Genomic DNA, 12,107 nt, shown 5'->3' on the forward strand with positions numbered 1-12,107 from the left:
TACTTACCGTTAACCCAATTTTCTTCCATAGGAACCCATTGACTATTTTTCTGTGAAATTTCTTCCAAGAGTCGATTTTTGCAAACTACAAATATTCTTTATAAATCGTGCAAACTTTAAAAACGTAATTACTTACCTGTTTTAGATAATGTCCCAGTGCTGAACCTAGGAGCCCAGCACTGGATTACAAGAGTAACTTGAACATACTTTACCTGAAAATTGAATTTCCTTCCATAGTATAACATTGGTAATTTCACTTGGAAAAGTTTCTAGTGTCAACTTTTGAAATGCAATAATATTCCTTAAAAATCACTACTGTAACCAAAACGCTTTTACTCAACTGTTTACAGGAGATGTCCTGGGACTGAATCCAGGATCCAGTCCTGTGGTTAGCAAAGTAATCCAAAAAGTAACTAATTGCTTTTAACTAGAAATTCCCATTGAGCTCAATGTTATATTGTGTTTGAAATTGTGTTGCTCATTGCAACAATTGTAACTATTACATTCAAAAGTCTACTGCCTATTTGAAAAGTATTTAACTAAAGTAACTAATTCTAAGCAAGTATATTTTGATACCTTGTTGGTTCTAAAATAAAACAACTATATCTTTTGATACAAAACAATTGGCCTAGAGTTCAGTTGTTGAGTGTGTGAGACCATTTGTTGACTGAGTGTGTACAACAAATGCTTCTCACTGTCCTCTGATACTGCCTTACTGCTCGACCAGGCTACCACTTTAGAGAGTGAGGTTTTATCTAACTTTAGCCTCTGCCAAACCCCTGGGGACTGTGGACTCTGTGTACACTGTACCTTACTTTGGTCCAGTATATACAGAGCCACTCTCTTACAAGTGGGTATCCTGGGATTATTGGATGGCCTAGCCCTCAGTAAGTGATGAAAAGTGGGAAGGGTTGCCTCGTGGAAACTGTTGCCCCATTTGCTGGTGAGTTAGCCACAGGTAAGCCCCTGGTAAATGGTACCACGGGGTACACAGGGCACTATGACCAAGGAAGACCTCTAAGGGCTGCAAGACTTATTGGGCCACCCTTAGAGGCCCTGTACCTTTACAACCAAACTGCCTTTGCAGGCTGTGTATTTTAGTGTAGAACAAAATTTGTTCCATGCCTACAACCCACTGCCCTGGCATAGATTAGTCACCCCTCTAGCTGGGTGCCCTCTCTCTCTGTATCCCTCCCTCTATCTCTCTCCCTCTTTCTCTTTCTGTCTCCCTCCCTCTGTCTCCCTCCCTCTGTCTCCCCCCTCACTCTGTCTCCCCCCTCACTCTGTCTCCCCCCTCACTCTGTCTCCCCCCTCACTCTGTCTCCCCCCTCACTCTGTCTCCCCCCTCACTCTGTCTCCCCCCTCACTCTGTCTCCCCCCTCACTCTGTCTCCCCCCTCACTCTGTCTCCCCCCTCACTCTGTCTCCCCCCTCACTCTGTCTCCCCCCTCACTCTGTCTGCTCCCTCACTCTGTCTCCCTTTCCCTCCCTCACTCTGTCCCCCTCACTCTGTCTCCCTTTCCCTCCCTCACTCTGTCTCCCTTTCCTTCCCTCACTCTGTCTCCCTTTCCCTGTCTCCCTTTCCCTCCCTTCCCCCTCCTTTTCTCTCCCTCACTCTGTCCCCCTTTCCCTCCGTTTCCCTCCCTCCCTATCTCTCCCTTTCCCTTCCTCCCTTTCCCTCCCTCTTTCGCTCCCTCCCTTTCTCTCCCTTTCCTTCCCTTTCCCTCCCTTTCCCTCTCCCTTTCCCTCTCCCTTTCCCTCCCTCCCTTTCCCTCCCTCTCTCTCCCTTTCCCTCCCTCCCTTTCTCTCCCTCTCTCTCCCTTTCCCTCCCTCCCTCCCTCTTTCTGTCCCTCCCTCTCCCTCCCTCTCCCTGTCCCTCCCTCTCCCTCCCTCTCCCTCCTTCCCTTTCTCTCCCTCTCTCTCTTCTTTCACCCTCCCTCCCTTTCTCTCCCTCCTTTTCCCTCCCTCCCATTCCTTCCCTCCCTTTCCCTCCCTCCCTTTCCCTCCCTCCCTTTCTCTCCCTCCCTTTCCCTTTTCCTCACTCTCTCTCCCTTTCCCTCCCTCCCTCTCTCTTTCCCTCCTCCCCTTTCTCTCCCTTTCCCTCCCTTCCTTTCTTTCTCTCTACCTCCCGCTGTCTACCTCTGTCATCTCACCCTGCCTGTGTGTGCCCGGGCTGAGACCGCTTCCTCAGCGGGCACACAGCCGCACCCAAGCACTTCACACCATGTTAATGAGGCTTTGTGGTATGTCAACTCTTCGCCCCTGGAGCTCCACTCTATCATTGGTCGCCCGGTACCCACAAAGCAGCAGAGTCTCTGAGACTCGCGCTGCGGCAACCGGCAGTGTTTGCAGTGGCAGTGTAAAACACGGGTATGATGTCTGAAAGGTCCGCGGGCCGCCAGGGAAGGCTTGCCTGGCCGCTGGCGGCCCACGGGCCGTACTATGAGTACCCATGCCCTAGAGTGTCTAAGTCCATTCTTAGACATTGTAAGTGCAGTGTTGCAATTAAGAGTATATGGTGCTGGGAGTTTGTCATTACGAAATCCACAGCACCGTAATGGCTACACTAAAAGTCAGCCTGTTAAACCCACACTGATGCCTGTGTGAGATTTAATAAAAAATGCACACAGAGGGAGATGCCCCCTGAAAAACGACAAGCCTTTGGTGGGTTCCCTGACTGGTACACACCATCCTGCCACCACAAGACATGTTCCTGCACCCTTATGGTGGGAGCCTTCGCTCCCTGAGCCCAGAAACAAAGCATTTCCTGGGCGGAGGCAGCCTTTGTAATGCGGCCCCCAGCCTCTCCTGCTATCAGGAGCAGGCCCCCTTCCTGTCTCCCCTCCTTTTCAGTGGGAAGACATGCGGGAAAAACTAGCTAGCGCAGAAGGTCCACCAGATGCTCCACGACCGAGCAGCGCTGGTCATGCGGACCTAGGTATTGAGGTACTTCCTCACGCCATCAAGACTCACAGTCGATAACACTGGTCCCGCTCGAGCAGTCTGCGGGGACCGTCAACAACTACTGAGGGGCGGACTACAACACAGGAACTCCTCCTGTTCCAGTTCCTGTCCCCTCAGGTTGTATCCATTACACTGTGCGGCCCACTATGGGCTCCTCCCTAGTATACGAGCACTTTTAGGTCCTGATGAATTGCCGTGATGGCATGAAACATGTCGACCTGACCACTTCAGAGGGTTGAACGGGTTTTCCCACACATAGCCTGGTTGATTCCCCATACCCCTCTTACTTTTAAGGAAAGCAGTTAGCTACAAGAATAAAATTGCCCAGAGTAGACTATACTAACTTTTTTTAAACCACACCTCACGCTCACTACTTGTCCACTTGGGCCCCTCACACTCACCCACACATCGGCCAGGAATAAAAGATCTCCGCAAAAGAGTAGCACTCAGTGCTACCCGTCGGGCATTGCAGCGCCGGCCTGACGTAGGAGCAGGAAGCCGATGATGACACGAAGCAATCGGTTGGTAATATGACAGTGGCCGTAGAACCGACCTGTTGTGTGAGGTTTCCCTAATTCCGATAAGGGGCAACTGTCCCTGTCTCCCACACACAACCACCCTTGGAGAGAGGTGGATAGATCACTCACACACATACATCCCCCAGGGGAACTCTGTGCATCAGTGTTGAACTGTATCTTGTGGGACGTGCACACTGGACCCCTCTAAATATTGTCCCTCCACCCCTGTCCCTCTACGTTGGATATAAACCCACACTGATGCCTGTGTGAGATTTAATAACAAATGCACACAGAGGGAGATGCCCCCTGAAAAACGACCAGCCTTTGGTGGGTTCCCTGACTGGTACACACCATCCTGCCACCACAAGACATGTTCCTGCACCCTTATGGTGGGAGCCTTCGCTCCCTGAGCCCAGAAACAAAGCATTTCCTGGGCGGAGGTGTTCACACCTCCCTCAGGCCAGGAAGAGCCATCTGTGGCAGGCGAGCTTCAAAGGTCTGGCAGCCTTTGTAATGCGGCCCCCAGCCTCTCCTGCTATCAGGAGCAGGTCCCCTTCCTGTCTCCCCTCCTTTTCAGTGGGAAGACATGCAGGAAAAACTAGCTAGCGCAGAAGGTCTGCCCACCTCTGCCAACTCCACCCCTCTGGTGGGGAAGGCGAAGTGAAGCCCACTCTTCAGTGTCCGCCATCTTGCAGATGGCAGGCACTACCCAATCAGGATTAGGAATTGTGCTCACTCCCCCACGTGGGGTAAGCACACCAAGGGCGTAGTCACCCTAAGGTCAGTAGCCCATTAGCTACTGACCTAGAAACCCCTAAATCGCCCCTAAGTACAGTATTTAGGGTCAGCCCTGACCCTAGAAAGCAGACAAGAATCTGCGACAAGAGATGAAGGACTGAACAGCCGTGCAGAAGCTAACAAGAAGGAACACACCCATTGACTTGTCCCCAGCCCTACCGGCCTGTGTCCTGCAAACTCGAAACCCCCGGAGGATCTGCTTGCCTTCAACCTCAGAGACTGTCTCTCCCGTGACCAGACCCCGTAACACAGCAGTTACTGCACGCTGCTCTGTTGAAGAGCTGCTTTTTTTTGTTGCTAGTTTGCACATCAGTCTCTTTATCCTTTTAGTTGCTTTTAAAAATAGAATGAACCTTTTAAATTTGATAGTATTTTATTATTGGATTGCTGAATGTTTAATTTCAGAAATCTTTGGTCAGTTGGAATGTGAGGGAAGATGAGCAGGGGTTGAATCCTTAATTGTGGGTCGCATTTTGAACTGACACCGCCATTTTTCCTAGTCTGTGCAGTCTAGTTGTTGGTACACTGGAGACCATAAAGTGGGATGCTGAGCGTCCGCGCAGTGGGCACGAGCAGCGGCTGCGCCTTTGAGGCGCCTAAGGCAAGCCCATCTGCACCCGTCAGCGTACCGGATGCGGCCGGCGCAGGAAACGCTGCCGGTTATCCAAACGGGGAGTTATGCCACTTCAAATATTGCAGAGACGAGCTCCTGAACATTGGTAGGTGTGTGAGCTGCAGCCCCCACCTCCCTGTTCAGTTGGCTGCAAACGATCTTGCATGTAAATACTTTAGGGAACGTAATGAGAACCATAATATTGGCACCCACGTCGACCAGCTGCGCGGGGAAGGCAAGCATTTGAAGGCCTTCCTTCTTGATTCCCACTCAGTATATAACATGAGTTTCAGTTACATGACTTGCTAATAGACTTAACCCCCTACTTGGTGTTTTTAACTGAAACTTGGCTAACAGAAGCCTCCAACCCTATTATCGCAAATGTGATCCCTCCGGGCTATTAGAACCTTAGGAAGGACTGACCCGAGGGGAGGGGTGGGGGTGTGGCCCTCATTTTTAGGAGTTCCCTCAGCCGACTGTGGAGAGGGGGCGGAGAGCTTGGGCTTTTTTACTTACTGTCTCGGCCCATCAGTCCATTGCGGGGGTACTAATTTATTGCCTGCCAGGGCCGGCTGGAAAATTCTTGGAGTCTATCAGCCACGCCATCTCCCCTATTGCTGCCAAATACAGTCACTGCCTAGTTCTTGGTGATTTTAATACCTACATGGATGACCCCACGGAACTTGAGTCTTGGTGGTTATGTGAATCTTTTGACATACTTAATATGACCCCGTATGTCCACCTCCCCACCCATGAAAAAGGGCACACACTGGACCAGGTGTTTTCTTCTAACCAGATTGAAATGGATGCGCCCCTCCCTATAGCTTGGTCGGACCATTGTTTGCTAAGCTTTAGAGTGCGCAGGGAGTTGGGCAGCCCCAAACACATGGGAAACCTCGGGCAAGCAGTTCTAGGCCTTTTCATCTGATCACCCCTGAGGCTTTGCAGAGTGTACTCCGTCTTCACCCAATACCCCATAGTGGAAACCTGGAAAGAGATGCACTATACTTAGAGAATTGGCCTCAACTCTGTTCCTTCGAACTGGCCCCTCCCACCACACGGGCTGCGAAAAACGAATAGAGCCTCAGCCCCTTGGTTCACTGAGGCCCTCAGGAATAGCAAAAGTGCGTGCAAACGCCTGGAAAGGGTCCTGCGAACTAATCGGGGAGAGGAGTTCACCTAACGGCTAAGGCGCTCGACCTCGGACCTGGGGATCTGGGTTCGAGTCTCGGTAACGACGCCAAAACCTCCTGTGATTCTGGGCAAAACACTTAATCTCCCCGTGCCTAAAAATGAAAGTGTGTGTTCTCATGTAAAAACGTAACTTGTGCTATGTAAAGCGCTCTGATACCTGATTCAGTTTGGGTCTAGTTCGCGCTATATAAAACTCTACCAAAAAAAAAAAAATTGTAAAACCATGGATAAAGCTGTTTATAAACGGGCCTTGAAAGATCACTACAGGAAAGTTTGTGATGGGAAGAAACTCTATTTGTCCACTAAAATCGAGCAGGCTAGGAATAAAAGCAGAGAACTCTTCAACATTGTAAAATATTACTCATCGGGCTTTAGAACCAATTGCAGCACGGAAACAGCCCTATTAGAAGTAGCTGAAATCATTAAAACCACACTTGACAAAGGAGGCAACGCAGTTTTGGTGGTGTCGGACCTCTCCGCGGCCTTCGATACCGTGCCCCACATTGGACTACTAAGAAGGCTCGAAGAGGGTGGTATTGGAGGCATGGTACTCTCATGGTTCGACTCCTTCTTAAATAACCGACAGCAAACTATTTGGTCTCCACCTTTCTCGGCTTCCATCCCCCCCATGAATGTCGGGGTCCCACAGGTCTCAATTCTCAACCCAACATTGTTTAATTTGTATATGGCTCCGCTGGCGCTTCTCGCCGAGAAACACGGGGCAAAAATAGTGTCATATGCTGATGACACACAATTGCTGTTAACTTGTGAGAAGGGCACCGAGTTCAATGGTAATGGGATTGACACCTGTCTGTCAGAGGTGTTCTCTTGGCTTAGGCAAAATCAATTGAAGTGCAACTCTGAAAAGTCAGAGATTATGTTCTTCGGCTCCCATCCCTGTGCAATATGGTGCAACTGGTAGCCACAAAACATGCCCCCCACCCCCACGCTACGTCTGTCAACACCGTGAAAAACCTGGGGGTCAAATTTGACAACTCTTTCAATTAAGGCGCAGATTCAAGCAGTGGCTGGGACCTACTTTGGATTACTGCGAATGCTAAGGAACTTTCTCCCCCTGCTTCCAGTCTCTCACAGTACGACAGTAGTCCAGACCTTGGTGGTATCAAGACTGGACTAAGTAAACGCCTTATACCTAGGCCTTCCTGATTACTTAATTGTCCTCCTCCAGGCAATCCAAATTGTGGCGGCCAGAGCCATTCTTTTGGCTGGGCCGAGAACCCGCACAACCCCTATTCTGTCTTCTTTACACTGGCTTCCAGCGAGGAAGAGGATTCATTTTAAAACGTTAGTGCTGGTTTTTAAAGCCTTCCATAAAATAGGTGCCCCATAACTTGGGGAAAGATTCCAGCACTATACTCCACGCCGAACCTTGATGTCTTCTGGCCAGTTTCTGACCATTACCCCTAGGATACGGCTCTCTCAGATAGGGGGCAGATCTTTTCAAGTGGTGGCTTCACGCCTTTGGAATAGCCTGCCCCTCTCTCTTAGACAGGTCCACGATCTCTTCACTTTCAGGAGACAATTAAAAACTTGGCTCCCGTTTTGTTGTACTTTGCTCTGTGTTGCTGGGTTTTTTCATAGTGCCAGGACACTCCTTGGAGTATCTGTGCGCTCTACAAATACCTGCTAATATAACGTAACACTGGACTTGTTAATCTGCAACTTCAGGTTCCGGACGGACACCGCGGATCCGCCTCACTCTGCACCTGCAGTCACAGCGCAAACTCAATCATAACCCGAGATCCGGCGCCCCTGACCTGCCTCAAGCCTCCAGCTGACGCCTGCAGTCTAAATCCGGAAGGTCCCCCCAACCGCAATCAGGAGCTGGTAAGAAGATCCGACCCCAAAGGCACCCCTGCACCTGACTTCCCTCTGGCCTTGGGTGGCCAAACCAACGGTGCCTAACCAACCCCCAGCTTCCCAATTTACCTCTCGAAGTGGTGGTCACACCAAGAAGACCTTCGTCCCCAGGCCTGCAGTGCCTTTGCAAACCTAAGTTTCCCCATTGCAAACAGGGCGCCCAATGCCGAAACAGCACCCTGCACCCGCCCTCCCTAATGCCGCTGAAGGTGCACCTTTGGTGCTACTTTGCTTCCTCATTTGCCCTGAGCTAAAGTCCAGGAACTTTGCTCCCACAACCAAGTGGCCTTCTAGTCAGCAGCCACCAACCGGAGGCCCCGTATCCCCCATTGGATAACATTGGGCCTCAGCACTCTGCACCCGGCCGCCCTAGTGCCGCTGAGGGTGTAACTAGAGTGCATCCCTGACGCTGGGGGACCCCCGAGTCTACCCCAGAACCTCAACTCCCACTACCAAATACTTACCTCAAAACCAATAACTCTATTTTCCTCCATAGGATAACATTGACTATTATTCTTGGAAAAAATGTGGAGTTTGAAAACCTAAGAAATTATTTCGAATTCTACTATTTAATCAACACGATTTTACTTAACTGTGTATAGGAAATGTCCCAGAGTAGTATCCAGGTATACTACTCTGAGTAGAAAAGTAATCTAAAAAGTAACTTACCTGTAATTTTACTGAAAAGTCCATTCAAGTCTATGTACTGTATTTATAAAGTATTGCATTTCTCTGCTACCATCCTGCATATACAATTTCAATTCAAACTGTTTACAAACTGCATTACTACTGTGAAGTATTTACTGCTTACCTGTGCCAGGCTTCCTTGGTTCTAGAAAATAAAAAAACGAAAAGAATATGTTCATACAAAAACAATTGGTCTGAAGTTCAGTCTTTGAGTGTGTGAATTCCTAACATTGACCTCTGATACTGCCTTACTGCTCGACCACAGTACCACAATCAGAGAGTGAGGTGCTATCTAACTTTACCGCTGCCTACCTCTGGGGGTGCACTGGACTCTGTGCACACTATACCTCACTTTGGTATAGTATAGTATATACAGAGCCAGCTTACAAAGATTTATTGCATTGCCGAAGAATGAACTACAGTGATTTACTTGCCTTTAAAATGTGTTTCTCCGATTTCCTTCAATAGATTTTTGGGGTTCTATGTTAAGATGAAAATGTACTCATTTTTTAAAATTGGTGTCAGATTTTATTCTGTAGTGTTTCCTACTTATTGACTGTTTTGATACTTCTAAATGCTTTACAGATGTTCCTTCGATTAAGCCAGCTTCTCTGTGCCACAGTTACCAAGGACTGAGCTAAGGGTTTATCTAACTGTACCCGATACATATTGCACTATTATTACGTGGTGAAGTCTCACGAACACGCCACATAAAAATCACAACAGCTTTTTGATGTATTGTAGTTTTAGGCAAAAAAACATCTCCTTGGAGCTTTTTTTCAATGTTTTCAAAGTTTGTTATAAACTAAGCTTGGGTGGGATAAATACCTGCTTGGACAGCTAAACCTTTAATGCCCAAAGTAGATAGAAGTAGTGTTGCATAAAATGTAAAGATGTCTATACATTTCTGGCTTAGCAGTGAGAGTGGCTTATTGCCCCAAATCTTCCCGCATTGACGGCCAAAGAGTTGGCTGTGGCTCTTTAAACCTCAGTTGCCTGAGCTGCTCCAGTCCAAACGTGAGCGTGTCTGTGAAGTGCCACTTGTTCTGTAGTGGGGCTTTAAACTTTTCAAACAACTTAGACAATATTCTAGGATTCTTACTGTCATCTTCCCAGTGTTGGTGATTGATTATAAAGTACCATTTTGTAACCTGCCTATAGGCACTAGGCTGCCAATTTATTTCAGGCAAAATCTGAAGTGCACTCCTACCCCTCACCCGTCCACCAAGCGCGGAGTCCTTCTAATCTACTATTAAGTTTACTTTCTCCTGTATATTCTGCCTTTCTTTTAGCTGATCCATTTGCTAAATCTGGGATTTCATCGTGCTTTCCTGTTGCCAAGAAGCCACTGCTCCCGAAGGAGATGAATAAGGAAAGAAAAAAGAAAGTCAAGTCATGTATGTATTTTATTTGCTTAACAGTGGTGTGTGAGCAACATTTGCTGTTATATTGGAGATAGTTTTCTCGTTGTTGAAGCCACACAAAGTGAACTAATTTGTATTGTGAAAAAAGGGCAGGATTATAATAACTGCAATCTTTGTCAATAAATACAAATATCAGTGCAAGGTTGTGAGCTATGCTTTGGAGTTACTACTCAAGAACCAGTGGGTGGTTTTGTGAAAGCCAAAGACAAATATATGTTGATAAGAAAATGGTAAATACAATCATTATGCTTCCAAGCTGGAAACAATCTCCCTGTACGTGGACAACTGTTGAATGTGCTGGATCTGGCGCAGGCTTTACCTGCCCTATTGGAAGAGAGGGATTTTTCAGCCTGGATTGAGGCTTACATATAAATAGGCTTTCCTGTTTTCAGTTTCTATTTTTGGTAATTTCTGGTGGGGTTCTTTCAGTTTTTTCAATACCTTAAAAAACAGTGGTTATCAGTGGTTACACATTTGCGTGCCATTAAAAACAAATGAAATTGTGTTTTTCCGGTGTTTATGGAATTTTAATTTAATTGTAATTATTGCTTGCTTTCTGCACTGATAGTGCATGTGTATAGGTAGCATATGGACAGGGTATATGATGTCCAAATACATTTTCTCGGCACCAGAATGGAATACAAAGTCAATAGCATTCTTCATTAACTCTGAAGATTGTAAAGATGCTTTCAGCATTACATCTACAAGTGGCAAAGATCTCTACAGGGAAGCACTTCAGCTCAGGTATCGATTTTGACAGGCCATCATACAACTTTTTCATATACGTAGCTGAATTACTGCAAATACAAACAATATCACTCCAATGTTTATTGAACTTGGAAAGAACTTTTTTCAGCAGCATTCCAAGTGACACTGCATTCCATGTTTACCAAACGCCTGGTGTCGTGTTTTCACCACTATCTCAGATGCTTGGTGACAACATTCTTTTCACATATACCTGTTACTACATCTTGCATTGAATGTTTAAAGATTGGGGTGTTTGGCAAATCACTTACAATCAATACTGACTCACTAGAAAAGGGGGCTGATGTATCAAAGGATTTCACCCATTCTCTGTCTGTGGGTAAATGTGATTGTACATATTAGGAAAGCTTCTTAGGAAACCAGCCATTTTACCTATCCGTGAAATCAAAGGTAACCAACATTTCAAATATGATTTTGATATTTCCAGAGTCTCTACAGTTTATAAAATAACTAAATAAGACATAAAACATGCTTCTAAACACTGCATCATTAGACCAAAGACCACAAAACTGAAAAAAGCAGAAGGAAGAAGAGACAATGTTTTAGTGACATCCCTAAACAACAAACTCCAGCAGAATAACGTTAGCCCAGTCTTTCTTGATGCTACCTTGTATAACAAAGTCACATTGTATTGGCCCCTTCAGGAAGAAGTAAAAATGACTCTTTTACTCATCTTTTCTTTTCTATGAATGGCACTTAGTTTGTGGTTTCAAATGTGTTTTTTCAGTGCTTATATGTTTACACCAGTGATGGCTATTTTCCTTTCAGTGGGGTTTTATCAGTTATTATAGGTTTAAACCTAAAACCAGATAGCCTACATTTAAACCTAAACTGGTCTTAGCTGTTTATTTCGTGCAATCTCAGGAGAAATTGCGTCTGGAGTCCTTTAGATGGAATAGAGATATATGCTGCTACTTTGACAGCCAACTAGATCCCTTGGATGCCTTGTTGTTTAAACATAGCTTAACCCAAGCAATAAACTCACTGAAGTTTGTAGCAGAGTTTTGTTTGAGACTGCCAAAGTATGCCACAGTTTTCTAGCATGAATCTCTTATGGATTAACACGCTGTACAATTTTCCTCTATCTGTTGGTTTGGTCTGTAATTGGTTCTACCTGATCGAGACTTCTAGCTGCAGATTCTTTACCTTTGAATTTCACAGGCATCAGGCTGGATCCGGAAACTTTTGCTTAGCAATACCTCTTGTGCACAGTGTCGGGTGGCTCCATTTGGTTCCGCGTGACGTCAGCGTCGGTAGCATCGGT

At 46.7% G+C, this 12,107-nt stretch overlaps 1 protein-coding gene across 46 annotated transcripts in view; it reads left to right on the plus strand.

Annotated features, from left to right (window-relative positions):
* The window catches only part of LOC144772242 (uncharacterized), a 507,669-nt gene that overhangs the window by 255,611 nt on the left and 239,951 nt on the right, over positions 1–12,107 (plus strand). For all 46 annotated transcript variants that reach the window (XM_078656424.1, XM_078656425.1, XM_078656418.1 and 43 more), the window contains exon 14: positions 9,947–10,051. In XM_078656424.1, coding sequence (XP_078512550.1) covers positions 9,947–10,051 — 105 coding nt within the window. The remainder of the gene's footprint in view (positions 1–9,946; positions 10,052–12,107) is intronic.

The sequence above is a fragment of the Lissotriton helveticus genome, chromosome 8 (genome assembly GCF_964261635.1).
Source record: "Lissotriton helveticus chromosome 8, aLisHel1.1, whole genome shotgun sequence".
Taxonomy (NCBI): domain Eukaryota; kingdom Metazoa; phylum Chordata; class Amphibia; order Caudata; family Salamandridae; genus Lissotriton; species Lissotriton helveticus.